The sequence below is a fragment of the Suncus etruscus genome, chromosome 7 (genome assembly GCF_024139225.1).
Source record: "Suncus etruscus isolate mSunEtr1 chromosome 7, mSunEtr1.pri.cur, whole genome shotgun sequence".
NCBI classification, from domain to species: Eukaryota; Metazoa; Chordata; class Mammalia; order Eulipotyphla; family Soricidae; genus Suncus; species Suncus etruscus.
Genome location: NC_064854.1, coordinates 52703119 through 52730923, shown reverse-complemented (window position 1 = coordinate 52730923; position 27805 = coordinate 52703119). Strand labels below are relative to the sequence as shown.

The 27805-nt window shown below is 43.9% G+C and overlaps 1 protein-coding gene across 1 annotated transcript in view; it reads left to right on the top strand.

Annotated features, from left to right (window-relative positions):
- The window catches only part of SWT1 (SWT1 RNA endoribonuclease homolog), a 47782-nt gene that overhangs the window by 16733 nt on the left and 3244 nt on the right, over window positions 1-27805 (top strand). Inside the window, exons 7-17 of the mRNA XM_049776437.1 lie at window positions 1408-1519; window positions 2949-3050; window positions 3577-3765; window positions 5030-5123; window positions 7723-7868; window positions 13075-13238; window positions 13669-13807; window positions 14777-14925; window positions 15940-16127; window positions 17350-17478; window positions 24689-24755. Coding sequence (XP_049632394.1) covers window positions 1408-1519; window positions 2949-3050; window positions 3577-3765; window positions 5030-5123; window positions 7723-7868; window positions 13075-13238; window positions 13669-13807; window positions 14777-14925; window positions 15940-16127; window positions 17350-17478; window positions 24689-24755 — 1479 coding nt within the window. The remainder of the gene's footprint in view (window positions 1-1407; window positions 1520-2948; window positions 3051-3576; window positions 3766-5029; window positions 5124-7722; window positions 7869-13074; window positions 13239-13668; window positions 13808-14776; window positions 14926-15939; window positions 16128-17349; window positions 17479-24688; window positions 24756-27805) is intronic.

Sequence of the window (27805 nt, the reverse complement as noted above, 5' to 3'; positions counted from 1 at the left end):
CCAGTTCCATCCATGTTGCAGTGAATTGCATGACTGCATCATTCTTTACAGCTGTATGGTATTCCAGTGTGTGTATATACTATGTTTACCTGACCCACTCATCTGTCATTGGACTCCTAGGTTGAATCCAAATCATAACTTGTATACTGATACAACATTGAATAATAGTATGTTCCATCCTTTTGGATGAATATCTTCTGACCTGGGAATAGATAACCTAAACTTTTTTTTTTTTTTTTTTTTTTGGTTTTTGGGTCACTTCTGGCAGTGCTCAGGAGTTACTCCTGGCAGGCTCAGAGGACCATATGGGATGCCGGGATTTGAACCACCAACCAACCTTGTGCATGCAAGGCAAACGCTTTACCTTCATGCTATCTCTTCGGTCTCACCCTAAACTTTTTTAAAACTTCTGGAAGCATGGTTAGAGAGATAGCATAGAGATAAAGAATTTGCTTTGCATGCATAAGGACGTGGTTCGAATCCCGGCATCCCATATGGTCCCTGAGCCTCCCAGGAGCGATTTCTGAGCCTAGAGCCAAGAGTGACCCCTGAGTATTTCCGGGTGTCACCCAAAAATAAAAACAAAAACAAACAAAAAAAAAACTTCTGGAAGCCTTGAGAATCTTACCTGTTACTTTTAGTTTATTTAATTTTGGGCCATACCTGGTGGCACTCAGGGGTTACTCCTGGTTCTGCACTCAGAAATTGTTCCTGGCTGGCTCGGGGGACCATATGAGATGCCAGGGATCGAATCTGGTTGGCTGCATGCAAGGCAAACACCCTACCCACCGTGCTATTGCTCTGGCCCTGCATTACATTTTGTCTGTTGCAGTCTCTTGTCTGTCCGTAGGTCAGTGTTAACCCAGGATGTAAGGATTCCTCACTTGTACTCTAAATTAGGGTAGGTGGGCTGGAGAGATAGCAGAGGGGAGGGCACTTTGCCTTGCACATGGCCAACAGTGGTCTGGTTTCTTCCCCAGCGCCCTTCCTGAGCACCACTAGGAGTGATTGTTGAGTGCAGAGTGTGGAGTAACCCCTGAGCATCACCAAGGTGATGCTCAAACCCCTCCCACCCCTAAAAACAAAATGGCTGAAATTATTTGCTGAGGTGCAGAAGTGATGGGAGCAATTGAAATGTCTGTGTATGTGTGTATGAGAAGAAAGAAAGGAGTTTTGAGTCTCTTGCCTGTTGGAGGGAGGGAAGGAGAGAGAGAGAGAGGGAGAGAGGGAAGAGAGAAGGAAAGAGAAAGAGAGGAGAGAGAGATCTTACCCTATGGTAGTCATGTTTTTGCCAGTTTTCTTCATTTCACCAACCATCTTCAGCAAATGAAGGACTCTTTGTAGCTTCCCTTTATTCTTCCTCTGCTGAAAAGTTGGAGGGTTTTGATGGATCTTTTCCTGCTTTAGATGCAGATTGTGGAAGAGCTTCATGCTGCTCGCATGGGGAAGAGTGTGGATCTGGGGGAGCTGACGAGTATGGAGATTGACTTGGTGGAAGATGACATGCATTCCTCTGCCGGTACACTGCATGCACTTGACAACACCTAGGAGCCCCTGGGCCTGCTTATTTTGGGGGGTGGGGGTGGGAAGAATGTCTGCATTGGTGACTGTCAGGAGAGACTCTTAGGGAGAACTAGCAGGCACTGAGGCTTCATCTCTTGGGCCCCCTACACAGTGCATGTCCTCTAGCCCTTTGAGCTTTCTCCTACCTTCTATTTGCCTTTTTGTGGTGGTTCTTTGGATTTTGGGGCCCACACCTGGTAATGCTTAGGGCTTAATCCTGGCTCTTCACTCAAGGTCCACTGCTGACACTGTTCTGGGGGTCTTAGAGGGTGCTTGGAATCAAACCCAGGTTGGACATTTGCAAGGCAAGTGCCCTCTCCTCTCTCCAATCCCATAATTACAAGCCAGCATTCAATATGTGTACTGTCAAGTTGGAACTGTTACAGTGTATTTATCTGAATTGATTGAGTATGGTATGTTTTCTTTTAGTTACAAGACTAATTTTAATAGTCATTTGCTTTGTATCTTGTTTTATTCTAATTTATTATGACTTTATTTATTTTTGGTTTTGGGAACCTCACCCATCAGTGCTCGATAATTACTCCTGGCTCTGGACTCAGGAATTACTCCTTGCTAGCCAGGGTGAACCATATGGGATTCTGGGAATGGAACCCAGGTCAGCTACATGCAAGACAAGTGCCTTTTCACTGTACTATAGCTCTGGTTCCAGCTGGTGATTTCCAAGTCCCAACTACCAGTGATCTAGGACCAGATTTGGCATCATAGTTACCTCTGCAGCAAGTTTGTTTTGTTATTTTGTAAATTCATGCAACATCTTCTTATAGTAATTCATTGTATTCTACTAGGTAGTAATTAAACTAATTAATGCTATTTCTATTGTAATTGTAATAAATACATTTTTGTTTTTGTTACCAAAGAACTACATTTCCTTAAGAATGCCATTAAGGGCCGGGCGGTGGCGCTAAAGGTAAGGTGCCTGCCTTGCCTGCGCTAGCCTTGGACGGACCGCAGTTCGATCCCCCGGTGTCCCATATGGTCCCCCAAGCCAGGAGCAACTTCTGAGCACATAGCCAGGAGTAACCCCTGAGCGTTACCGGGTGTGGCCCAAAAACCAAAAAAAAAAAAAAAAGAATGCCATTAAAAGGACCAGAGCAATAGCATAGCAGTAGGGCATTTGCCTTGCTTGCGGCTGAACCTGGACTGACCCCAGTTTGATCCCAGCACCCCATATGGTCCCCTGAGCCTGCCAGGAGCGATTCTGGGCGCAGAGCCAGAAGTAATTCCTGAGCACCAATGGGTGTGGCCCAAAAATAAAAAACAAACAAAAAAGAATGCCATCAAAGCTCTGGGATATCCAAATGTTAGCATAACTTTGTTGCTCAGTATCATTAAACCCTAATTGTGCTCTTTTTTTTTTCCTCTAGCAAGTACTACTTCAGACACAAGGCTTTTAATTGTCATCGACACAAATATTCTGATGAATCATCTCAAATTTGTTAGAAGTTTGAAGACAAAAGAAATCCCAGGTATTATAAAGCACACATTTACTGAATTTCTTTTAAAATATACAAATATGTCTCACATTTTATATTAATGTAATCTAATATATAATGTATAATATACGTATTATGTTTATGTTTAAAAAAATCCATGAATCTAGAGAGATACAAGGTTTAAGGTACTTCCCTTGTATGTCCCAGACCTGGATTCAATCCCTTGTGCCTCATATAGTTTCCCTGAATACATTCAGGAGTGATCCTGAGCACAGGAATAAGTCCTGAATATAAGTAGGTATGGCTAAAAAAACCTAAGACAAAAAAAATGTTTAGCCTCTCCAAGGTTAACTCCCTCTTGTTTGAGCTCCACTAGTCTATATTTGTGTCTCCTTCCATTAATACTTGCATGTTTGGGATTTCCTTATTCCAAACCCCTCATTTAAATAAGGAAAATGAGAGGTTTTCAGTCAAACCACATCATTGCATTTCAGTTCCTCCAGAAATAGTTTCCAACTTGTGAGGCATCCTTTTTTAGAGGCACCTTTTTCTTTTCCAGGCTTTGACAAGATAGTATTAATAATTCCCTGGGTGGTCATACAAGAGCTGGACCGGATGAAGGCCGGAAAATTGCTGAAACATGTTCAGCACAAAGCCATCCCTGCGGTCCACTTTATCAATGATGGGCTCCGAGACCCTGACCGACAGCTCTGGGGTCAGCCCATTCAGCTGGCTGCCCAAAAATTCTGTGAGTATTGTTTAGTGAGCTGCTTTCCAAGGTGGTACTGGTGGGCAATGAGGAGACCTTGGTACAGACTGAAGCCTCATCCCCCACCCTTTCTCCCTAGGTAACTTGACCTTACCTGCAAGACCCTGCCCATTCCTGGGAGGGGTCTTGGAAAAGGTAGATAAGGTATGGACGAGAGGGGATTAGGGCTTTGGGCTGGCTCTTTCACGCTTCTGGTCTTTGGCCAGCTAGGAGGGGAAAGGGAAGATGGCTGAAAGGAGTTAAGATGCAGGGCTAGCTAAGAATGGCTGAATGCTTGATAGGTTATGATATAGGCCACACATGTGATGGATAGGGCCTGAATAAAGCTGATGCTTCCTGATGCCTGTGTCTGGATGAGTCTGATTCCACCGTTCACCTAAACCTGGGACCTGCCAGCTGAATGGGGGTTGCGGAGCCACGTGGCCTGGGATGGCAGAGAGAAATCCACCTCCATCCATCTCCATCCAGATCCATCTTTAATTATTTAATGCAACACAGACCTTCACTGGCAGCCAGAATAATAAATGGCAGGCAGGGCTCCATGATTATTTTGGGGTTCCAAACAGGCTTGGTCTGGGGTGTTTGGCTTTTACTTGGCTGCTCTTCCTATAGGATTTGCCAGCCAGATTCACACATCCCAGCTACAGTGCAGAAGTGCCATCCTTCAGGGTCAGGCTGGTGTTAAGAGTTCTTTGTGCCTGAGTACTCTCACTTCTGTATCTTTTTTTCGGTTTTGTTTTTGTTTTTGTTTTTTGGAGGGGGTCACACTCAGCAGTACTTAGGGCTTACTCCTGTTTCTACACTCCAGGATCACTGCTGGCTCATAGGATCATATGGAATGCCTGGTATCAAACCCTGGTCAGCCACTTACAAGACAAAATGCCCTCCCAACTATGCTATCTCTCTGGTCCCTTTGGCTAGGATTTTTTTGTTTGTTTTGTTTTTGGGCCATACCCGGTGACACTCAGGGATTACTCCTGGCTATATGCTCAGAAATCGCTCCTGGCTTGGGGGACCGTATGGGAGACTGAGGATCAAACACAGATCTGTCTGGGCAGCCGCTTGCAAGGCAAACGCCCTACCTCTGTGCTCTCACTCTGGCCCCCCTATGGCTAATTTTATCTTCCTCTTTTTATTAAGTGTTTTCTTCCAGAAGTTTGATTTGTGTATACAACTCCAATTTTCCAAGTAGGACTCCATCTCCCTTTGCGTTTCTTAACAGCTCCTTTTACTAACTTTACAGATGGACTAAGTGATGAGAACAATGACGATCGAGTATTAATATGCTGTCTTCAATACCAGGAATTATTTCCCTGTTCTCTTGTTATCCTGTGCACGTAAGTTTCCTAGACATTTTCCATTTTCTTTTCAATAGCAGTTATAGGGCTGGAGAGAGTTCAGCAGGAAAGGCCCAGATGACTTCCTCCCCCCAAAAAAAAGAAAAAGTAGGGCTTCATTTCTATTGAATTCATATTCTAAGCAGAATTTGTGAAAAGGCAGGGAAAGTCATTTTACTAGTACAATACAAGTTAAGAAGCATCCTTAAAAGATTAAAATATTGGAGAAAGCTGGACTGGCTGGTACAAAAAGTATAGGAGGAAATGTGTAGGTTGTAATAAAAGATTAAATAAAAAATAAAGAGCTGGAGAGATAGCACAGCGGTAGGTTGTTTGCCTTGCATGCAGCCAACCCAGGAGGAACCCATTTTGATTCCCATCATCCCACGTGGTCCCCAAGCCTACCAGGAGCGATTTCTGAGCACAGAACCAGGAGTAACCCCTGAGTGTTTCTGGGTATGGCCCAAAAACCAATCAGTCAATAAAGTTAAAAAATATATATATATATATATATTGATCCAGGACGGACAGTGGTTCTAATCCCAGCATCCCATATGGTCCCCTGAGCCTGCCATGGATAATTCCTGAGCGTAGAGCCAGGAGTAGCCCCTGAGCGCTGCCAAGTGTGACCCAAAAACCAAAAAAGAAAAATATTTGAACATAACCAAACAACAACTTGTTCATCATTTAGACATCTACCCCTTTTTTTTTTTTTTTTTTTTTTTTTTGGTTTTTGGGTCACACCCAGCAGTGCTCAGGGGTTACTCCTGGGTCCATGCTCAGAAATCACTCCTGGCAGGCTCGGAGGACCATATGAGGTGCCAGGATTCTAACCAATGACCTTCTGCATGAAAGGCAAACGCCTTACCTCCATGCTATCTCTCCGGCCCCTGGTGTCTACCTCTTTGACATCTTTTTCTGAATATCCCATAGACATTTGCAATCAACCAAAAAAAAAAAAAAATGAGTTATTTTTTTTTTCCCCACAAGACTGTTTTCTGTCTGGATCACAAATGCTTCCTCTCATTTGCTGAACTCGCCACTCCCAGTTTTCACATTGTTCTCTCTTTCTCTCTTTTTTTTTCCCCCACACGCAGCTTTGCTTGGGTTAATCCTGGCTCTGCACCATTGTTTTCTTGAGTGGGCCCCTGCTCCACAGTGGAGGTGAAGGGCTCGTCACCTGGCATCCTTCCACAACTGACCATTTTAGATTTTGCTCTTTCCTTCAAAACTTAGATCCCACCATTAAGCTGGGCCTGTCTCATCTGACTCATCTTTTCTGCTGTCAGTCTATGTAAGGCCACATGGTTTTCCCACTTTATATATTAGGTTTTTGGTGTATACAGTGACTAAGATTGAACTGGGGTCAGCCACATGCCAAGACAAAAATACACATGCTATTTATTTTTATTTATTAATGTGCTATTTATTTCTCTAGTCACTCACAATTATTGTCATCATGTTCATGCTGGGCAAATAATTGCCTGCCCTGTGTAAACGGTTTTCCTTACCACACCTCTGTGAATAAGCTTGTGGCATTCACAAGCAGCTTCTTCTCTAGAGGTGTAACTTTGAACAAGACAGTTTACATGGGGCCGGCGAGGTGGTGCTAGCCAAGGACGGGCTGTGGTTCGATTCCCCGGCGTCCCATATGGTCCCCCCAGCCAGGGGCAATTTCTGAGCATAAAAAAAAAAAAAAAAAAGAAGGCAGTTCACATCTTTAGATTTCTCTGTTTCATTTGTGCAGTGGAAATGGAAAATACCACTGTTTGGTTCTGAAAATCAGATTGTTCAGTATATAAAGGGCTCAAATGCTTGGTTTTAAAGAAGCACTTAGTAAAAGTAAATCATTCTTTTCAAAAGCTAGTGAGACTTGTGTTGATTATATTAATTTCCTAATCTTTATTTTAAAAAATTTTCTAGGATTGGGGCTGGAGAGATAGCATAGTGGATAGGACGTTTGGCTTGCACGCTGCCAATCCAGGACAGATGGTGGTTCAAATCCTGGCATCCCATGTCCCCTGAGCCTGCCAGGAGGGATTTCTGAGCACAGAGCCAGGAGTAACCCCTGAGCTCTGCCAGATGTGACCACCCTCCCCCCAAAAAATAGGTGGGGCTGGAGCGATAGCACAGCAATAGAGCATTTGCCTTGCACGTGGCCAATTCAAGACAGACCTTGGTTCTATCCCCGGCATCCCTTATGATCCCCTGAGTCAGGATCGATTTCTGAGCACATAGCCAGGAGTAACCCCTGAGCATCACCCGGTATGCCCCTCCCCCCAAAAAATCTTTCTAGGGGCCAGAGTTATAGTCAGTGCAGAGGGCACTTAACTTACCTGTAGTTGACCTGTCTTTGATCCCAGCATCCCATATAGTCCACTGAACCCTGCCTAGAGTGATCCTTGAGTGCAGAACCAGGAGTAACTCCTGAATATCCGTAGGTGTGGCCTTCTAAAAAAAAAAAAAACCCCACAAAATCCCCTTTCTGTCCTATGTTAATATATATGCCTCTAATCACCAACCTTTAATTAGATCTCAGGTATTTTGAGTTGTATTTCTTCTCTACAATTGTTTCTTTTCCTCTTTACCTGGACCTTAGGGATGATAAAAATCTAAGAAGCAAAGGCCTAATAAGTGGCGTGAAGTCGCTCAGTAAAACAGAACTGCAAGCAGAGTGTGTCAGCCTGTCTCTCAGCACAGATCTTCACTCTCAGCATCCTCAGCTGAAGCACCAGTTTAAAACAGGTAGCACTGTTACTCTGCAAGGGATCTGCCTTTTCCACAAAGCTCACTAATCACAAGTAGAAGGAGTGTTCGCTTTTCTTCCTGTGCATTGAAATGGATGTTGGACAAATTGTTGACAAATAAATGATAGACATGAATGAATGCTTTTCTGGCATTCCGATAGGAAACAGTGATTTTGTTTTTTTGTGTTTTTTTTTTTTTTTTCATTTGTTTGCTTGGCTACCTAGTAATGCTCAGGGTTTACTCCTGGCTCTGCACTCCGGAATTACTCCTGAGTAATTACAAGTGCTTGGGGGACCATAAGAGGTGCCGGGGATGGAACCTAGGTCTGCCAGGTGCAAGGCAAGTGACCTCCCTCCTGTACTGTTACTCTGGCCTATCCAATAGAAAACATTATTGCACTGGCTTTCATAAATTAAGTTGGATTTATGCCCTGCACTCAATATCTGTGTGCTTACACCAGGTCTATGCTATTTTGTACCTTCAGTATATTTGAAATGTATGATATTGGCGTTATTTATTTGAGGGACACAGAATTGAGCTTTTCTTCAAAATTAGCTTTCTTTGCAGACTAACATAATAATCCAGTAAAATCAGCATAGAACAATCTAAAAGACCTTTTAAAAATAGTATTTTTTCCATACTTAGTGAATACAAAAGAAAGTCAAAGTCAGTACACACCCCTAGATAGACACAGGGGTGTGCTGAATGAAGAGACTTTCTCAAATCATACTCAGGGTCCCCCACCCTCTCACCTTTTCCATTAACTATGCTGACGGGTCGCTGGGCAGGCCCAGGGGTGCAGTGTACTGTAAGGATCCTGCAGTGTTGGCGAACCCAAAGGGTTATGCTTAAAGACATCCAGAGTGGCACTCATTGGTGCTCAGGACCATATGATACAGGGGATCAAATTAGTAAGGTGTGTGTCTTAGTTAACTCTTGTATAAACTCTTCGGCCCGATAATGGGTTTTTGTTTTTTGTATATTTTATCCAAGTAATGTTAAAGAGCTTGAAATCTAATGGAACATTCGATGAAACACATAACACTTTTTGCAAAATTCTGTGGGTAGGGGCCAGAGAAATAGCATAGTGTGTAGACCAACTTGCCTTGCACATGACCTTCCCAGATTTAAGCCCTAGAACCCCCATGTAATCCCCTGTACCCTCCTTTCTTCTTTCAGTAAATATATTTCCTTGCCTTTGATAAAGTAATATACATTGTATCTTAAAGAATTATATCTGGGAGGGGAGGAAAAAATTGTATCTGTAATTTCTAAATAATTTTCTCTTGCATTATATAAATATTGATTTATTTTTAATTTTTTATTTTTAATTATGAGGACAAGGTAAAGTTACAGTGGAAGGACAATCACCCGTAACATAATTCTCAGAAGTCCCCTTGCTGATATCTTAACTTTGAACTTTCAACCAAAGAACATTAAGATAAATAAAACAGAATCCATGTACAATTACTTTGTCCCGCAAGTCCCCAGATTGTAATACATTATAATATTTCTTAGCACCAGACAAGGCAATCTAAAGCCATAAAACTTATGTAACTCCTTAAACATTCACAGGGCATTCAAACTATGGCCCGTGGGCCACATATTGTATTTATTCCCATTTTGTTTCTTCACTTCTAAATAAGATATATGCAGTGTGCATAGAAATTTGTTCATAATTTTTGTTTTTACTATAATCTGGCCCTCCAACAGTCTGAAGGACAGTGAACTGGCCCCCTGTTTAAAAAGTTTGAGGACCCCCTGCATTAGAGGCATAGTATTTTTTTTACATTTCCATGTACATGCATATTAGTTTAAGTTAACCTCAAAAGTTTAAGTGGGTTTTTTTTTAAGGATTAGAGTCAAAGGAGCACAGCAAAAATGGTGTTAGAGTGACAATTGTTGTTTGCATAGGCCCACCAAAATATGAGGGGCATGGAAAGGAATAACCTTGGCCTAAATACAAAGAGACCCTACCCCTGAAGTTTCCTGGCATAAGACCAGCTCTAGGCTCCAGGCAAGCTAGATCGTCCAATCCAAGACATTGTCTGTAGTGCCAACACACTTTTATTTTTCACATAGTCTCTGTTGTTGGTATCATGTTTCTGTATTAAAGATCCTGGAATCTGCATATCCTACATTGAAGTCAGGATGTGGAGCGTCCTCTAGTTTCACCTCACAATTAAAAGGCAATGCAGAGAGCCCTGTCCTGTAAGCAGGTCGTTGTTGTTGTTAAGTCTTCTCAGTGTTAAGGGAAGTCTCTTGAGCAGGTCGATGTCTGAGTAGTGGTAGGGTCTTGCGTGGTAGAGGATTGCTTCCAGGTGATATTACAAACTTGGATGTTTCATGGATGGCTTCCCTGGTTCAGGGGTGAATGGAAAATGCCCATTCTTCTGAGGCCTGTGCCAGGTCGTTATGTCAGTGTTCAGGGTGTAAGGTCCCTTTGCACTACAAGATTTGTGTGTTCCAATCTCTATTAGATAAGATCTTATTTGTATGTATAGTATTTTCCCATTTTATTTTTTTTTATTTTATTTTATTTTATTTTTTGGTTTTTGGGCCACACCCGGCGGTGCTCAGGGGTTACTCCTGGCTGTCTGCTCAGAAATAGCTCCTGGCAGGCACGGGGGACCATATGGGACACCGGGATTCGAACCAACCACCTTTGGTCCTGGATGGGCTGCTTGCAAGGCAAACACCTCTGTGCTATCTCTCCAGGCCCGTATTTTCCCATTTTAATGTGCCTATGCAAAAAAAGAACAATGCCATGTGGTGTTCTTGGCACATATGGGGGCCATAAGAACAAGTCCAACAATCCCCATGACATAGTTCAATCCAACAGCATTAACTGGGGGACTCACCAAAATTCCTTATTGAACAGCTCACAAAGAGAAGATAAAAAGTGGTTAGAATCGTCACTGTGTAAGAGAATATTTAGTAAGACTTATAGCTGTCAGAGAAAAATCACATAAAATATTAAAAAGAAATACGTGTCCATTTTATGTCTTTTGAAATAGTTGGGGGTTGTTACACACAATGCACAGATTTGGTCTGTGATTAGTATTGTGCAGTACTGAAGTTAAAAAGAGTAATGTGGGTTAGTGATGTTTGGGGGGGTGAGAGTTAAGGAGCTTTGTAGGGGTGTGGAAAAGGGCAGAATACAAAATGGACATTCTGGATACGCAAAACATAACATAAGGATAGGGAATACTCTTTTTTTTTTTTTTTTTTGGTTTTTGGGTCACACCCGGCAGTGCTCAGGGGTTATTCCTGGCTCCAGGCTCAGAAATTGCTCCTGGCAGGCAGGGGGGACCAGATGGGGCGCCGGGATTCGAACCAATGACCTCCTGCATGAAAGGCAAACACCTTACCTCCATGCTATCTCTCCAGCCCCTAGGGAATACTCTTAATACATGCAGTGCGCGCGCCCCCGCGCGGTTTTCCACATGTAGACTGGTCAGAAATTGACAATGACAAACTTAGTGCAACCGAGCAAATCTCAGCACACCCCAAGTTAGGACCCACCATTTCTGGCCGCCTGGGCTGGAACCCAGGGAAGGCCTGGAGGCCAGGGGCAGAAGAGGGGACGGCTGGGGCTTATCAAGGCTCCCAGCGCACCCAAGTTAGGGAGAAGGCCTTCCACATGGGGTCTCCCCATACCCCATGCCGGCTAGAGCTAGCCTCCAGATCAAGAAAGGATCGATAGAGAGCTAGAAGCCAGGATCTGCCCGCCCTCCACCCTGTGCCCTTCCCACCCTAGCATAGGGGGAAGGACGGAGAAAGCTTGAGACCCCATCCAGGAGGGACCCCCACTCCCCCCGACACCCACCTTGTCTGGCCACCTGTCCTGCCACCCCAGGAAGGCCTGGAGGCCGGGGGCAGAAGAGGGGACGGCTGGGGCCTATCAAGGCTCCAGCGCACCCAAGTTAGGGAGAAGGCCTTCCACATGGGGTCTCCCCAAACCCCATGCCGGCTAGAGCTAGCTTCCAGATCAAGAAAAGACCGATAGAGCTAAATATTGATTTTTAATTTATTATTGTTTTGTGCTGTTCTGTTTGGGGGCCACACCCAGCTGCACTCAGGAGTTTATTATTTATTTATTTATTTTGGTTTTTGGTCACACCCAGCAGTGCTCGGGGGTTACTTCTGGCTCTACGCTCAGAAATCGCCCCTGGCTGGCACAGGGGACCATATGGGATGCCGGGATTCGAACCACCGTCCTTCTGCATGAAAGGCAAACACCTGGGCCCGGAGAAATAACACAGCGGCGTTTGCCTTGCAAGCAGCCGATCCAGGACCAAAGGTGGTTGGTTCGAATCCCAGTGTCCCATATGGTCCCCCGTGCCTGCCAGGAGCTATTCTGAGCAGACAGCCACGAATAACCCCTGAGCACCGCCGGATGTGGCCCAAAAACCAAAAAAAAAAAAAAAAAAAAGAGGCAAACACCTTACCTCCATGCTATCTCTCGGTCCCTACTTACTTATTTTTTTTTGTTTTTGTTTTTGGTCACACCCAACAGCACTTAGGGGTCACTCCTGGCTCTACACTCAGAAATCGCTCCTGGCAGGCTTAGAGGACCATATGGGATGCTGGGATTTGAACCACCATCCTTCTGCATGCAAGGCACACACCCTATCTCTTTGGCCCCGCAGGAGTTACTTCTGCCTCTGTGCTCAGAAATTGCTCCTGGCAAGCTTGAAGGGACCATATGGGATGCCAGGTATTGAACCTGGGTTTATCCCGGGTCAGCCTCGTGCAAGGCAAACGCCCTACTGCTGTGCCAACACTCCAGCCCCTGGTTTTTAATTTATTATTTTCAGTTTGGATTTGGAGCCAAAGTTGGTTCTGTTCCGGGAATCATAGAATGCCACTAATTGAATCTGTGCCTCCCCCGTGCAAAGCAAACATTTCAGCCCTTTGAAAAGTTTCCTTGGCCGTGTATTGAGGGGGCCAGAGAGATAGTCTAATGGGGTAGGGCATTTGCCTTGCATATGGATGATCCGGACAGCTTGTAGGGTCCTCTGGTTCCTTCTAGGAGTGACCCCAAACCAAAATAAATAAAATTAAGTAGGTGTTGACCTGTCTTCAAGATAATCAACTGCTAGTTTTGTCTGTATATATAAAGTATACAGCCAGAGTATTACTGGTGGTAATAATCATGATCCAGTGTTCTAAGTGTAGCTATAATTTTTTTTGTGCAAAGAAATAAAGTCTTCGGAAGGGCACCCCAAGGAAGACCACGCAGACTCAGAACTCTCCGCTCAGCTGGATGACATCATGTCCCATCTGGAGAAACTACTTGGGTTAACTTTATCGTCAGTGTTGGAAACAGAAATGAAATTGGCTTTCGGAAACCTCTGGTTGGAGGTAATTATTTCCCTTCAGTTAACTGAGAGTTTTTCCAGGGTATGTGGGGAGATTCTGGGGGACCACAGTTAGAGGTGCTCTGTGTGTTTGGAATGACTCCTGATCATGCTTGGGGAGACCAAATGAGGTGCTGGAATCAGACTGGGATCCATCATAAACAAGGTAAGCTCCTTAACTCTGTACTCTTCTCTCTGGCCCTGAAATATTCTTTTTTATTGCTAAAAGTAGTATTGATTAGTATGTTGGGGACAGAGGGGCTTACTTCGGACTCTGCTCAGGAATCATTCCTGGTGGGCTCAGAGATACTAGGGATTCAACTTGAGTGAGCTGCATGCAAAGCAGCACCCTCCCCACTATGCTCCTGTGCCCCTAAGAATCTGTTAAATCACCAGGAGACTAATGGAAGCTAATTTTCCCACATCCTTTCCAGGTACTCTATTTGAAGCCCCCGTGGACTCTGATCCACTTACTCCAATGCTTTCGAAAACACTGGATGGCTGTGTTCGGTTTAGTGATGAGCAAAAATTTGCTGGCCACCATTGAGAGTATCTATGATAATCTCTCGAACGGTACAAGTATTCCCTCTTCTATTTTTGTTACTTTGGGTTTGGATACCACACCTGCTAGTGCTTGGTGATGGCTGCTAGCGGGACTTGGGAACTGGGTGCATTGCCAGGAAAAGAACTGGGGTTGGCGACTTGCAAGACCTGCTCCACAAATCTTGGACTATCTGACCAGCCCATTCATAGACTCTCTTTGTTAACTTGGCTTCAAACTAGGGAAGAGCTAGTCCACTAGCTTTTCCAATTTAGCTCAGCTGTTATCCAATGACTTGTTTTGCACAGCGAGAGTAGATGCTTTCCAGTTACTACAGTGTTATGTTTCATGGAGTGGTGGTTGATGGTCAGCCCCTCCTTTCTCATGGAGTTGGCAGAAAGGGAAGTGCATAAATTCGATATTTCAGAATGTGTCTCTTCTCCAGGAAGACATGTCACTGCTCAGTAAAATCTCGGTTTTTGAAAATCTCTCATTTCGTGACTCTCTTCCAAAGCATTGATATTCAGAATATTCTTTTGTTGTTGTTGTTGTTGTTGTTTGGGGGGAGGGCATACCTAGTAATGCTCAAGGACTTACTCCTGGCTCTGCACTTAGGTATCACTCTTGGCAGTGTTTGGGAAACCATACTGAAATGGTGAGGGTCGAACCTGGTTCATACTGAAATGGTGAGGGTCGAACCTGGTTTGCATATAAGGCCATTGCTTTCTCTCTCTGACCCCTCAGAACATTGTTTGACTGCAGTGGACTGGAATTTGGACACAGAACACCAGAACCAGAACACTCAGAACTTTGAGACTGAGTCTGTTGTTGGTTTTTTGCCTTTTTTATTTTTCTTACAACGTACATATGAATTTAGAGAGGCAGGCAGGTGTAGATATGGACTTACCTTACATTTTGTCCTGGTTGTTAAGGTAGATTTTTCCAAAGATATAGCATTGTATATATTCTCACCCAGTTTGTCCTTTGTTTCCTATTACCAGCCAGCAAAGGAGTGGATTTCAAAACAGTAAAATTTTTGCTTCAGGATTCTAAAACCTTGCTCCTTGCCTTCAGCGCCCGGTCAAATTATGATGGGGTTCTCCCCCAGGCATTTACTCAAGTGAACAGCCTCCTGCAAACAATCGCTGAGGTAAGGGCCTTTGGAAAGGCCGTTTCCAGCAGAGCAGCTCATGTGTCTCAGGCAGATGTAGCAGAGTGAGGCAGGTAAAGTATATTGGACTTAAACTTACTCGGTCAACTGGCAGCATAAAATCATGTGGAAATAAGTCAAGGGGGAAGTGAGCTATTCCAGGCAGAGAAATGGGCTTCTCCCTGCAGGGGCCTCCTTTGCCTTACTTCATGGGTGGAGGGGTGTCAAACCTTGTCCATGGAGCTCAGAGGCTGGCTGGCTGCTCCGTCTGCACTACTCAAACCAGTGAAGTACAGCAGAGTACAATGTGTGTTTGGTTTGCTATTGAGAGCAACACCCAGTGCTTTGCTCTTAACTCTTGTCCCAGAGTGATTGGTGGCCATAACTTACTCAGTGTTGATTTGAGTGTGAAGGTGTTAACTCTGTCCCAATTCTGGAGACGTAATTCATTGTGTAAGTTAGCTGGAGACATTGGGAAAGAGCTTGGTTTCTCCAAAGGGGCTTCAGGGCCTGAGCCATAAGCCTGGCATGTCACTTGAGCATGGCCAGGTATGTCCCACAACCAAAAAGTTATAAAAGTAGGGGCCAGAGCGATAATCTAGCAGATGGGGCCTTCAATCTGCTTGTGGTTGACCTGGCAATCCATATGGTCTCCCGAGTCCCTCTGGGAGTGATCTCTTCCTCTTTGCAGAGCCAAGAGCTGGCAGGTATGTATGATGAAGGCATCCGAACACAGTTTGATCATACATGAAAAAGCACGACCCGGTGGCGTGCTTGTTCCCTGAGTACAGGGTTCTCATTCCAAGTAGGGCCAGCTTTTTTTTCAACGGGAAAGGAAAACAATTTTTTTCCTAGCTCAGATGTCTTTCTGGGAATAGCCGGTATATAAGTAAGGATGGAGAGTAGCCAGAACTTCCAAGTAACACATGGACATCCAGAACTCAGTGGATTTTCTAGGGATTTTTTTTTTTAATTAAAGTGAGCTATGTCTAATATAAAGTCATTCTTCTCCAGGTGAAGGTGAAACTGCAGCAGGCACCTCCAGAAAACATGCCTGTTAACAAGCCAGAGGATGCATCATTGGTGAAGTCTCAGAGCCAAGAAATTGCTATTTTCCCAGGCTCTCCACTTCCCCAAGCCAGCAGGCATCAAGAAATCTGGTCCATCTTAGAGCAAGTCTGGATCACAATCTATCAGAACAGGTACCTCAGACCTGGGAAACATTTGTTCCTGGGGTTTTCACTGTCAGTGATTTGATTGTGAGTTGCAGAAACGAAATAGTCTTCTCATGGGCTTCAGAAGTCACTTACTCAGGTGTCTGTTAGAATTCTATGGAGGCCATCAAATATGTGTGTGTCCAAACTCTGTCCTCAGACTGAAAATTGAGGGGAAATTGAAGTGATACCTAACTGGGAGCTTTACAAGGGATGGAGAGAGATACAGATTGGCTTAGGCATTCGCCTTGCATGAGCTGACCTTTGAGTTGCATCACCAATACCAGATGTTCCCTCGAGCACCATCAGGTATTGCCTTCCCTCAAAAAAAGTTTTTCAGGTGAATCAGTAATGAACCTTGATAAGAATCATTGCATTATTTCAGAATCAGTGAACATTACTTTGGTCTAGTCACAGGATATGAGGCCTTAAACATAATTTCAGTAAAGGTCAGTCTGGATTAGGGAAGGTTTATCTTTTTTTTTTTTTAAAGAAGAGAATGAAACAGGTTTTTTGCTGTGTGCATTATTCAAAGAAGGCTTGTAGCCTTTCTCACCTCTGACTTTTCACAGACCCTGTTGAAACAATATCTTTGGAATTCATAAGTTTTGTATAAATAAGCTTTTGTTCCATTTGTGGGTATTTTGCATAACTATATACTTGCTATAAATTGGACATCACGGGGGAAATGATTTATTGGTCTAATTTATTAGATGCTCTTGGTTAGCTTCTGAGCAGATTCTTCTGGCAGGCATTTGTCCTCTTGCCTAGGAGATTGGTGTTTTATTTTTATTATTGTTCTTTCTGTTTGTTTTGAGGCCACACCTGGCAATGCTTAGGGCTCAGGGGACATATGGAATGTTGGGATTTGAGCCCAGGTCAGCCATTTGCAAGTCAGGCTGTATTATCTTTCTCTAGCCCTAGCCTAGATGATTTGGAACACATGTATGTTTATCATAGGCAGATAGCAGTAAATTTATGTCAGCCATGTGCAACACAAGCACCTTAACCCTAGTACTCTGTCTGGGCCTGATCTCCAACTCTTTTCATGAATGATAACCTGGATAATCAAATTTGCCTTTGATTACCAAATTGGTGGCTGAGCATTATGAGAGAGGTGTTAAAATCACTGTTGAATATATGAGAAATGAAGTACTTGAAATACAGCAAAAATGCATGTGTGCTTAGAAAGATTTCTTCTCCATTTTAGCTCAGATGTGTTTCAACGGCTAGGCTCAGATTCGCCTCTTTCTTTAAAAATAGCGTCCTTTGAAGAATCATTTCTCTCTCTCCAAAAGTTGCTGGCTGCTGTAAAGGACATCCTTGAAGGAATTCAGAGGTAAATATGAAGTTAAAAGCTTTGTTCCTGCATGTCTTTTCTCTGTTTCTCGCTTTTTCAGAGTTGCCAGTAGTACTCTTGTAATTTTAGTAATAAGTGGTATTTGCATTTAGGCCTTTTTACTTTTTTCTTGAGCAAAGCATAACAGGCTTCAAGCTTTATGAAGAATTTTCTTATCTTTTCTTTTTACCTTGCTTTACTTTGTTTTAGGGGTATTATACCAGGCCATGCTCAGAATTTCCCTTGGCTCTGAGTTCAGCCCATTCCTGGTGGGCCCCTAAGATCATATGGGGTGTTGAGGATCAAACCTGAGTAAGCTGCGTGAAAGCAAAGCACCTTTTCTGCTGTCCTGTGGCTTAGTCTTTTTTGTTTGTTTGTATTTGTTTTTGGGCCACACCCGGTGATGCTCAGGGGTTACTCCTGGCTTTGTGCTCAGAAATTGCTCCTGTCTTGGGGGACCATATGGAACGTGGGGGATCGAACTGAGGTCCGTCCTGGGTCAGCCGTGTGCAAGGCAAACGCTCTACCTCTGTGCTCTCGCTCTAGCTCCCATATGGCTCTGTCTTAACCCTTTGAGATACACAGTGTATGATTATAGAAACCACAGTGCCAGGTAGTTATAAACTTATTAAGGTCTGATTATCACTTGAATTCAGAGAGAGAGAGAGAGAGAGAGAGAGAGTGTAAGGTCTGATTGTCACTTGAATTCAGAGTGTGTGTGTGTGTGTGTGTGTCCCTGGAGGAGGAGTTAATTCCATATCTCGCCTTGCAGGATTTTTTTATTCATATAAAAATTGCTTGACTTAAGTTATGCATTTTAGTAGCAGAAGAATATTGTGGGTTACACTTAAAAAACCATTTTAGTGGCTGGATTGATAATACAATTTGCCTTGCACATTGCCTGCTGAGGTTCAATCCCCAGTACCTATATGGCCTCCTGAGCCCACTAGGAGTGATTCCTGATAACAGAACTAGGAATAAGCCCTAGGTATTGTGCTTATGACCTTCTCCCCAAAAAATATAAAGAGAAACCAATCCAGGTCTTCAGAGAGCTCACCGGGCTGGATGTGCCTGTGGAAAGTTTCTATCCCCTGATAAGCATAGCCAGTGGTAACCCAGAGCTGAATGTAGTCCCTATGCATTGCCATGCATAACAGCAAAAAACCAAAAAAGTCAGACTAATTCAAATTATTGGGATATTTTTTGGAGGGGGTTGATTGCAGGGCCTCAGGCCACCTGTAGGGAGCAGTGTGACCTGTTTCAATCTCTGTTCACCACCAGCCAAGAAATAGCAAGTTTTTTTCCCCTAATTTTTATTACAGTACCAAGTTGTTAATAGTTTTTTTAAAGCATCAGTTGTTCAAACAACAATCCAGTCACTCTCTGGCCTCCCCAAGCCTGCTTACCCTGATTACCCTGAGCATCTTGACAATCAGTCACTGTGAGTGACTGTGGAGATTTATTGAAATTAGCTCCAGTCCTTTCCCATACAGTCCATACGGAATCATAATACCTGAGGTGGAGTCAAGTGGTACTTCTCCCTGGGGGTGCAGATGAGGCCAACTGGAGGAAAGTCAGATTGCTAAATTTGGGTTTTGAGCACGTTGGGGGTGATTTGTGGAAAGCAATGGCAGGCTTTGGGTCATTACTAAAACATTATGGTTGATGCTGTTCGTAAAAAAAAAAAACAGGTGGTGAGGAATGATAGCACAGCAGATAAGGTCTTTGCCTTGCACATAATTGACCCAGGTTCAATCCCTGGCATTCCATATGGTCCCCAACCCTACCAGGAGTATTTCTGAGCACAGAAACCCGAGTGCTGCTGGGTGTGGCCCCAAAACAAACAAAAACGTTCAGTTGAGACCTGATTCGTAAATATTCTGTGGCCAAATAACTAAATCCTGTTCCTGACTTCTGTTCCCCAATTCTGATTTCAGAATTTAGAGTGAAAACTTTGTAAGATGGTTTGAAAATCAGTACCTATCTTCAAAGCTTTTTTGGAAAGGCAAATAAAAGAATTTGAGGAAAACTTAATTGTCCAAATTTCTCACAGAAGCACAACTGTGGACACTTTTATATATTTGAAAATGGCCATTTTGTGAAAAATATTTCATCTTTCTTAAGAGTTAATTATTTCATTTTTTCATTCTTATAAAAAGTTCCCACTGAAGGGCAGCTGTTCTAAAGGTCTTTTGTCTTTATACTAGTAAAAGAGGAAAGAAAAAGAAACTATAGACAGACTGACCTCTCGGGAATTTTTGTGTGGGAAATTACGAGGGCACGAAAGCCTATAAATCACTTCCCTGCATTTTCTCTTCTTCAGATTATACACTTTTAACCAAGTAAAAGTTTGCCGTGCTTATATACTAGGCCAGAGGCCTTTCTCACAAACCCAGTAATTGTAGGACAGAATAGAGTTGACTTCAGCCCCAAAGTAGTTCTTTTTTATTTTAAATTTTATTTAAATGTGTGGTTTGCAACATTATTCATAATATGTATCTGACATTTGTGTTCCAATACCAGTCCCACCACCAGTGTGACCTTCTAACATTGTCCATAGTGTCCCATCCCCACCTCAAGCCTGCCTCCATAGCAGGTACAAAATAGCTAATTGTGTGTTACAACAAAATGCTAAGTGGAATTATCAAAAAATAATCCTGTAAAAGAAAACTTGTGAAAATTGGTCTATCTTATGATGGGGTCATTAAAGTAACTGAACCTTGTGTGTTGTTTTCATTTACTGAGCTTACTTGGCTTCTGTGCTACTTTTCTATCTAATTTGCTCTGCTCCTACTCAGTTAACAGTAATGTGGAATTTGGAGGTATACGGTAGAGCATTGATCCTCCAAGATTTGTAGAATTGGGCTGATTCTCAGACCTGCCCCCACCAAGGGGATCCCAAAGTTTTTAGCCCAAAGACTGGTGTACCCGTGAATTTCATCGGCTGGTATCTCTTATGAGATTAGTTAAGAAACTCTAAAGCTGGACTGTTTGGGGCAGGGTGGTGAACTGAGGGATGTGTGTGGCTTCTGGCAATTGACCCAGGGGGAGACTGCCAGCACAGCTTTCAGCCTGAAGACCAATATACTTGAGAGTTTCATTGGTTTGATGTCTCTTCTGAGATTAGCCATGAATCTGAGCTGTTTACATGATGGAGGCTGTGTGATAGAAGTTTCTTAGAGCAGGTTATAATCACAATTCTCTGGTTCTCAGCCTCTGAGTGTTTCTCCAGCCCTGGTTCCTTCCAATCTTTATTACTTCCTGGGACCTCTGTTCTATTGGCTGACCGCCTTATCTCTTGCTCCAGTATAGTGTGCTTTACACACAGCCAACCTGAGTTTGATCCCCAGTATACCTAGTGGTCCCCCAAGCCTACCAGGAGTGATTTCTGAGTGCAGAGCCAACAGTTAATCCCTGAGCATCACTGGATGTGCCCCCCCCCCAAAAAAACAAAACCAAAAAAAGATCCTTTAAAAATAACGAATTTGAGGGCTGGAAAAATAATACAGCAGGTAGTTCATTTGCCTTGCATGTAGCTGACCTGAGTGTAAACCCTGGAATCCTGAGCCCACTAGGAGTGATTCCCAAGTGCAGAGCCGGGAGAAAGCCTTGAGTACTACAAGGTGTACCCCAAAACCGAATTAAAATTTTAAAAGTCAAAAATATAAATAAGTAGGATAAAAAATAAAATAATATTTTTTAGGGTTTTTTGGGGGGGTGGATCACATCTGGAAGTTTCAGGAGTCACTTCTGGTGTACTCAGGGGACCTTTTAGGATGCCAGGGATTGAATCCAGGTCAGCCATATGTAAGGCAAGTTCCCTCCCCACTATTCTATCACTTCAGTTTTATTCTGACTCTACTAGCAGGTGAACTGAGTAAATCTTCATCGGAGTATCCTTCTGTTCGTGGCTTTGCTTCAGACAACAGTGTTCCCTGTGGGGCAAGAGACTGTTTTTGAAGGGGCAAGTAACTGTTTTCTTCTAAACAAAATCACTGGGTCTTGTCACAGGGCTAATAATGAAGAAACTTGTTTACCAGAAACAGAGGAGAAGGAGGATGAGGAAGGAGTCTGGAAATGAAGCTTCCTCCTCTCCTGGGCCTGGTTTTAGGGTCCCTTGATTCTGGGCCTTGTCATGGGCCTATTCACCTGCTCCTGCCTCAGGGCTGCCCTGCTGGACTTTTCTGGTGACCTGGTATATAAGAGGGTCAGTGACTAGCCAGAGTGAAGAGAAACCAGAGTCTACTTATTTGGGGCCTGGCCCTGAGACATCGCCTTCTGTGGACAATTATTGTGAGCTGGGAGTAATTTTTACTTGTGGTAGAAGTGATCACTTTGTTCGTTTTTGGCCAACTGGAAAAGTTGTGTGGTGTCATGATTGTCTGTTGGATTTTTTGTTTTGTTTTGTGCCACAGGGCTTACTCCTGTCGTTGCACTCAGGTATAACTCCTGGCAGGAATCAGGGGATCGATTATATAGGGTCCCGGGGAATAAATTAGGGTTGGCTCAAGAGCCTTATCCCCTAGACAACTTCTTCAACCCAAATTTGTTGCTATCATTAAGTACTAATTTAATTAGTTTTATTGGTTTGTTGGTAATTGTTTTCCTGCAAAATATTTCAGGGCAGAAAAATACTATTTTATTCTCCAGTGACATACTTTGTCAGACACTGTTACGGACTTTGTTTTGTTTTGGAGCCACACCCGACTGTGTCCAAGGGTTATTCCTGACTCTGTACTCAGTTATCACTCCTATCCGTGGTGATAGGACCGAACCCAGGTTGGCCATGTGCAAAGCTGTACTATCTCTCTGGCCCCTGGACTTTGCTTAGAGTAACTCATTTGATTTTCACAATAATTAGTCCTGTGCTGTTAGCACAAATAGCCTCACAAAGCTGGCAAAGAAAGGTATTTGCATTGCCAGGTATTGCCCATAGTCTCTTTCCTATAGGAAATTCTCCTTCCTTCACTTTTTCTAAAGAAAGTAAAATGCATTTAAGAACTAAAAAAAGACATTATAGGGGGATGGCGTGGTAGAACAGTGGGGAGGGCACTTGCCTGGCACACGGTCAACTAGGGTTTAATCCTCATCATCCCTATACACCCCAGAGCACTGCCAGTGTGATCCCTGCCCTGTGCAATACCAGGAATGGCCCAGCAGAAAGCAAACGAAAATATCACAAAATCAGACTACTAGAGAAGGAACTATATTTCTTGATTATATTTGTTGTTTAAGTGTTGGGCCACACCTTTGGCACTCAGGTTATTCCTAGCTCTACACTGAGAAATCACTCCTGCCAGGCTTGGGGAACCATATGGGATGCTGGGGATTGAACCTGGGTTTGTCCCTATCATCCTAAACACCCTACTGTTGTGTTATCGCTTCGGTCCTGTGTTTATGTTTTGTTTTTTTGTTTTTTTGTTTTTTTTTTGTGAGCGGGGATCATACCCGGCAGCATTCAGGAGTTACTCCTGGCAGGCTTGGGCGACCATATGAGATACCAGGATTCGAACCACTGTCCTTCTGCATGCAAGGGAAATGCCCTCCCTACCTCCATGCTATCTCTCCGGCTTGTTAATTTTTTTTTTTTTTTTTTGGTTTTTGGGTCACACCTGGCAGCGCTCAGGGGTTCCTCCTGGCTCTACACTCAGAAATCACTCTTGGCAGGCTCAGGGGACTATATGGGATGTCTGGATTCGAACCACCGACCTTCTGCATGCAAGGCAAACAGTCTACCTCCATACTATCTCTCCGGCCCCTTGTTTTGTAGTTTGTTTTGTTTTGGGGTCACACCCGGCAGTGCTCAGGGGCTACTCCTGGCTCTACGCTCAGAAATTGCCCCCAGCATGCTCGGGGGACCATATGGAACGCCGGGATTCGAACCACCATTCTTCAGCATGCAGGGCAAACGCCTTAATCTTCATGCTATCTCTCCGGCCCCTGTTTATGTTTTTTTTTTTGTTTGTTTTTGGGCCACACCCAGTGACGCTCAGGGGTTACTCCTGGCTATGCACTCAGAAGCCGCTCCTGGCTTGGGGGACCATATGGGACGCCGGGGGATCGAACCACTGTCCGTCCTAGGCTAGCGCAGGCAAGGCAGGCACCTTACCTCTAGCGCCACCGCCCAGCCCCTGTTTATGTATTTTTAATGATTATTTCCAGTGTTATTTCTGTGAGTCAGTTTTGTTTCTAATAATTGATATCATTTGTTTGGTAGAGCGTTTCAACGACTGGAGGCAACTGCTAGTTCAAACAGTATTACTCTAATTTAGTTCCAAAGCCTTTTCTTCTTTTCTTTTTGAGGGAGGTGAGCCGATTTCCCATACTTCGAAGTGCTCAGGGGTCACTCCTAACTACATTCATGGATCATCTCTAGTGGGCCCATGGGACTATATGGGGTGCCTAAGATTAAAATCCATTCTGCTCTGGGCAAAGCTAATACTTTACCCATTATACTATCACTGTGGCCCTAGTCCCAAAATCTTTTATACCGTTTTGGGGTCACACCTGGCAATGTTCAGGGGTTACTTCTGGCTCAAGAATTAGTCCTAGCAGTGCTCAGGGGACTATATGGGATGCCAGGGATTGAACCCTTGTCTGTCACCTACAAGGCAAGCACCCTATCTACTATACTATCTCTCTGGCCCCTAACTAATCAGTTAACTCACTGAATGTTTCTGTGGGAATCTTTAAGTTTCGTTTGCAGCTTCAAAGATGGAGTGTGTAAATGTACTGTACATTTGTACCTTCTGAGGAATCTGAATCACTATCATTCAGAACATGACTTTCAGTTCTGAATGCTGCAATGGTCCACTGATTTATATTTCATATAAATAAACAACATGGAGTAGAGTGGTAGGGCATTTGCCTTGCACGTAGCTGACCCAGGATGGACCTCTGTTCAATCCCTGGCACCCCATGTTGTCACCCCAAACCAGGAGCGATTTCTGAGCGAATAGTCACTGGGTGTGGCAAAAAATAAATAAGTAAGCAAGCAACATGCTTTTTATGAGTTGGGCTCTTTGGAACTTAGTAGAAATGAACTTATGGTTGGATAATTTGTAATCAAGACCGAGAAAGACTATAAACATTTCATTCACTTATGAAAAACACTAAATTTCTGTGTGTATTAATACTTGAGAGGGAGTTTCGTCTTTTTTTTTTTTTCTTTACCCTCAGTCATTCAATTTTTCTTTCTTTTCTTTTATAGGATTTTGGCCCCTAACAGCAATTACCAAGATGTTGAGACCCTCTATAACTCCCTAATCAAGTACGAGGTATGAGAGACATGTTATGTTATTTATTGTGTCTTCACTATAACCAAGTTGTACTTGAAGCAAGCCTGGTGGGTCTTAAGGGACACTATTGAGATGCTGAAGATCAAACCCAGACCTAGCCATGTGCAGTGCCAGCACTCTCCCCACTGTACTCACTATAATAATCCCCAAGTATTACTCTGGCTCTCAAAATACTTCACTAATAGCTTCATGTTGGTTGACATCTCACCCTAACTTAGAGCTGTTCACCCATATTTTGTATGTTCTTCGTATTCTGATGTCAGTAGAGCAAAGAAAATAGGATAAGGGAAAGAAGGAAGAAAAGATCTAGATACAGTAGTGGGCTGTATTTGATGCATTGACTTCATGTCCTGGTTTTATTAGGGGATAAAAAAGATCCTCACTCATGCATTCAGACTCAGGTTTGTTTGGTTTTTAGGGGCCCATACTCCAGCACTGCTCAGGGCTCAGTGGGCTCTGGCCCACTGTACTGTCTCTTGTCCTCCTCACGCTCCTTTCAGTTGAGTTATCTGATCAAGATTTTTTCTTATACAAATGTCTAAATTTTTTGTGTTTGTGACACACTCAGCAGCGCTCAGGGATTACTCCTGGCTCTTCGCTCAGAAATTGCTCCTGACAGGCTTAGGGGACTATATGGGATACTGGTCTGTTGGGTGCAAGGCTAACACCCTACCTGCTATGCTATCACTCATGTTGATTCTTGTCTGCACATAGCCAGGATGGTAGGGATCAAAGCAATAGTGCCTTGGGGATGGTGCTTGCACCTGCCTGACCTGGGTTCGATCACTGGCATCTACCATAGTCTCCCAAGCATTGCCAGGAGTCATTCCTGCGTACAGAGCTAGGAATGAGCCTGGAGCATCTCTGAGTGTGGCCCCAAAACAAGCAGGATCCAAGAACCAGAATGTTGATAGTAATAAGTCTGCAGCCTTCCTCTTCTGGGCCCTACTGAATTTAATTGGGTGCAAGGAGGGTTCTCTGGGCCCCACTGAGTTTGTTTGGTGCAGAGAATGTGTTTGGTTGGTTGGTTTTAATCCTCCTGTGCAACGCTGAGTGTCAGGCACCCACTTCCAGTCATACTGTGCTGGGGCTGAGGAGGTGCTGCTGCTCGGGCCTGGAATACTTGAGATCCCCAGGGCCAAACCTGGCAATGCCCAGGTATCATGCAGTGCTAGTGATCAGACCAGGAGCCTAGAATATGCTATGTACCTTATTTTTTGCTCTATAAGACACACCTTGACCACAAGACTCATAGTTTTTAGACAGAAAACTAGAAAATAATAAAAGTCAAATAGTCAAAAGCTCTATATGTGACAGTGAGAATGTATTAATTTGATTGCTCGTACTATGCGGTATGTCTGTGCAATAAAGGAGGTGTAACACTTTTCCCCCATCTGGGGGGAGGGGTAGTGCTTTTTTTTTTTTTTTTTTTTTGGTTTTTGGGCCACACCCGGCGGTGCTCAGGGGTTACTCCTGGCTGTCTGCTCAGAAATAGCTCCTGGCAGGCACGGGGGACCATATGGGACACCGGGATTTGAACCAACCACCTTATTAGGTCCTGGATCGGCTGCTTGCAAGGCAAACGCCGCTGTGCTATCTCTCCGGGACCAGGGTAGTGCTTCTTATGGTACGAAAAAATATGATGTCTTCCTGTCCTGGTTCTTCTATATGGTGGAGTACTACAAATATAGTCTGCCTAAGTTGTGACATACGACTGGCACTCATTTATCCCTCAGTAGCCTAAAAAGACCTTTCTGTGAAAATGTTTTTAATTCAGACTTGCCTGAAGAAACCTTTCCCCAATGTTCTTAGCATTTGAAGGAAAGTGAAGATCATTCAGCAATGACCTTCTAAGGGCCAGGCCAGTCCAAGATTTGGGGCAGTTTACTTTTTCCTTTCAGTGTTCAGGTTATGAGCATGGTAGGATTTTTTTCACATATAATAGTTTTCCCCGAAGACCCGAAATCTACTGGGTGTGGTTACTTTAGTAGTAACACTACTAATGTGGTTACTTTACCGTTTTTTCCACACTTTCTAAACTTCCTAGGGAATATCAAATGCCCAAAGGCAATAGAAACATTTGAGCAGGGAAACTAACCATCAGCAAGAAGCTGTCACTGGGGCGTGGGTGATAGGGGCAATATGTTGGAAGGGAAACACTGACAGTGGCTACGGGGAAACGTGTCTTTCACTGAGGCGGGCTGGGGTGCCCCCAGGATACTGGGGAGATCTGTAGAGGGTAGTAGGTAGTGGTGAAGGGATGGTTGTCGGAAGAGTGGATGCCTGAAACTCAAACATAAATTGGGGCGTAGGCCACACTCAAGAGATGCTCAGGGCTTTGTCCCAGCCCTGCACTTCACCATTACTCTAGGCAGTGTTTGAGGGGCAGTATGGGATGCCTGGGATCAAAACTAGTCAACCCCATGCAAGAATAGCACCCTACGTGCTGTATTATTAATCTAGCCCTCAATAATTTTTTTGTTTTGGGGCCACACCCAGTGGCGCTCAGGGGTCACTCCTGGCTGTCTGCTCAGAAATAGCTCCTGGCAGGCACGGGGGACCATATGGGAATGCCGGGATTCGAACTAACCACCTTGGGTCCTGGGTTGGCTGCTTGCAAGGCAAAAGCAAAGCAAACACCGCTGTGCTATCTCTCCGGCCCCTGGCCCTCAATAATTATCTACTTAATTAACTAAAAACATAACATAAATACAGAACCATCTAGTGTTCAAAATATAAGTTTGTGGGCCCGGAGAGATAGCACAGCGGTGTTTGCCTTGCAAGCAGCTGATCCAGGACCAAAGGTGGTTGGTTCGAATCCCAGTGTCCCATATGGTCCCCCGTGCCTGCCAGGAGCTATTTCTGAGCAGACAGCCAGGAGTAACCCCTGAGTATCGCCGGGTGTGGCCCAAAAACAAAAACAAAAAAAATATGTTTGTGATAGGAGCCAGAGAGAGTGCAGCGGGGCAGGCATTTACAGCCTGCTGTTGTGCAGTCCCCGGCATCCCATATGGTTCCTCTGGGCAGAC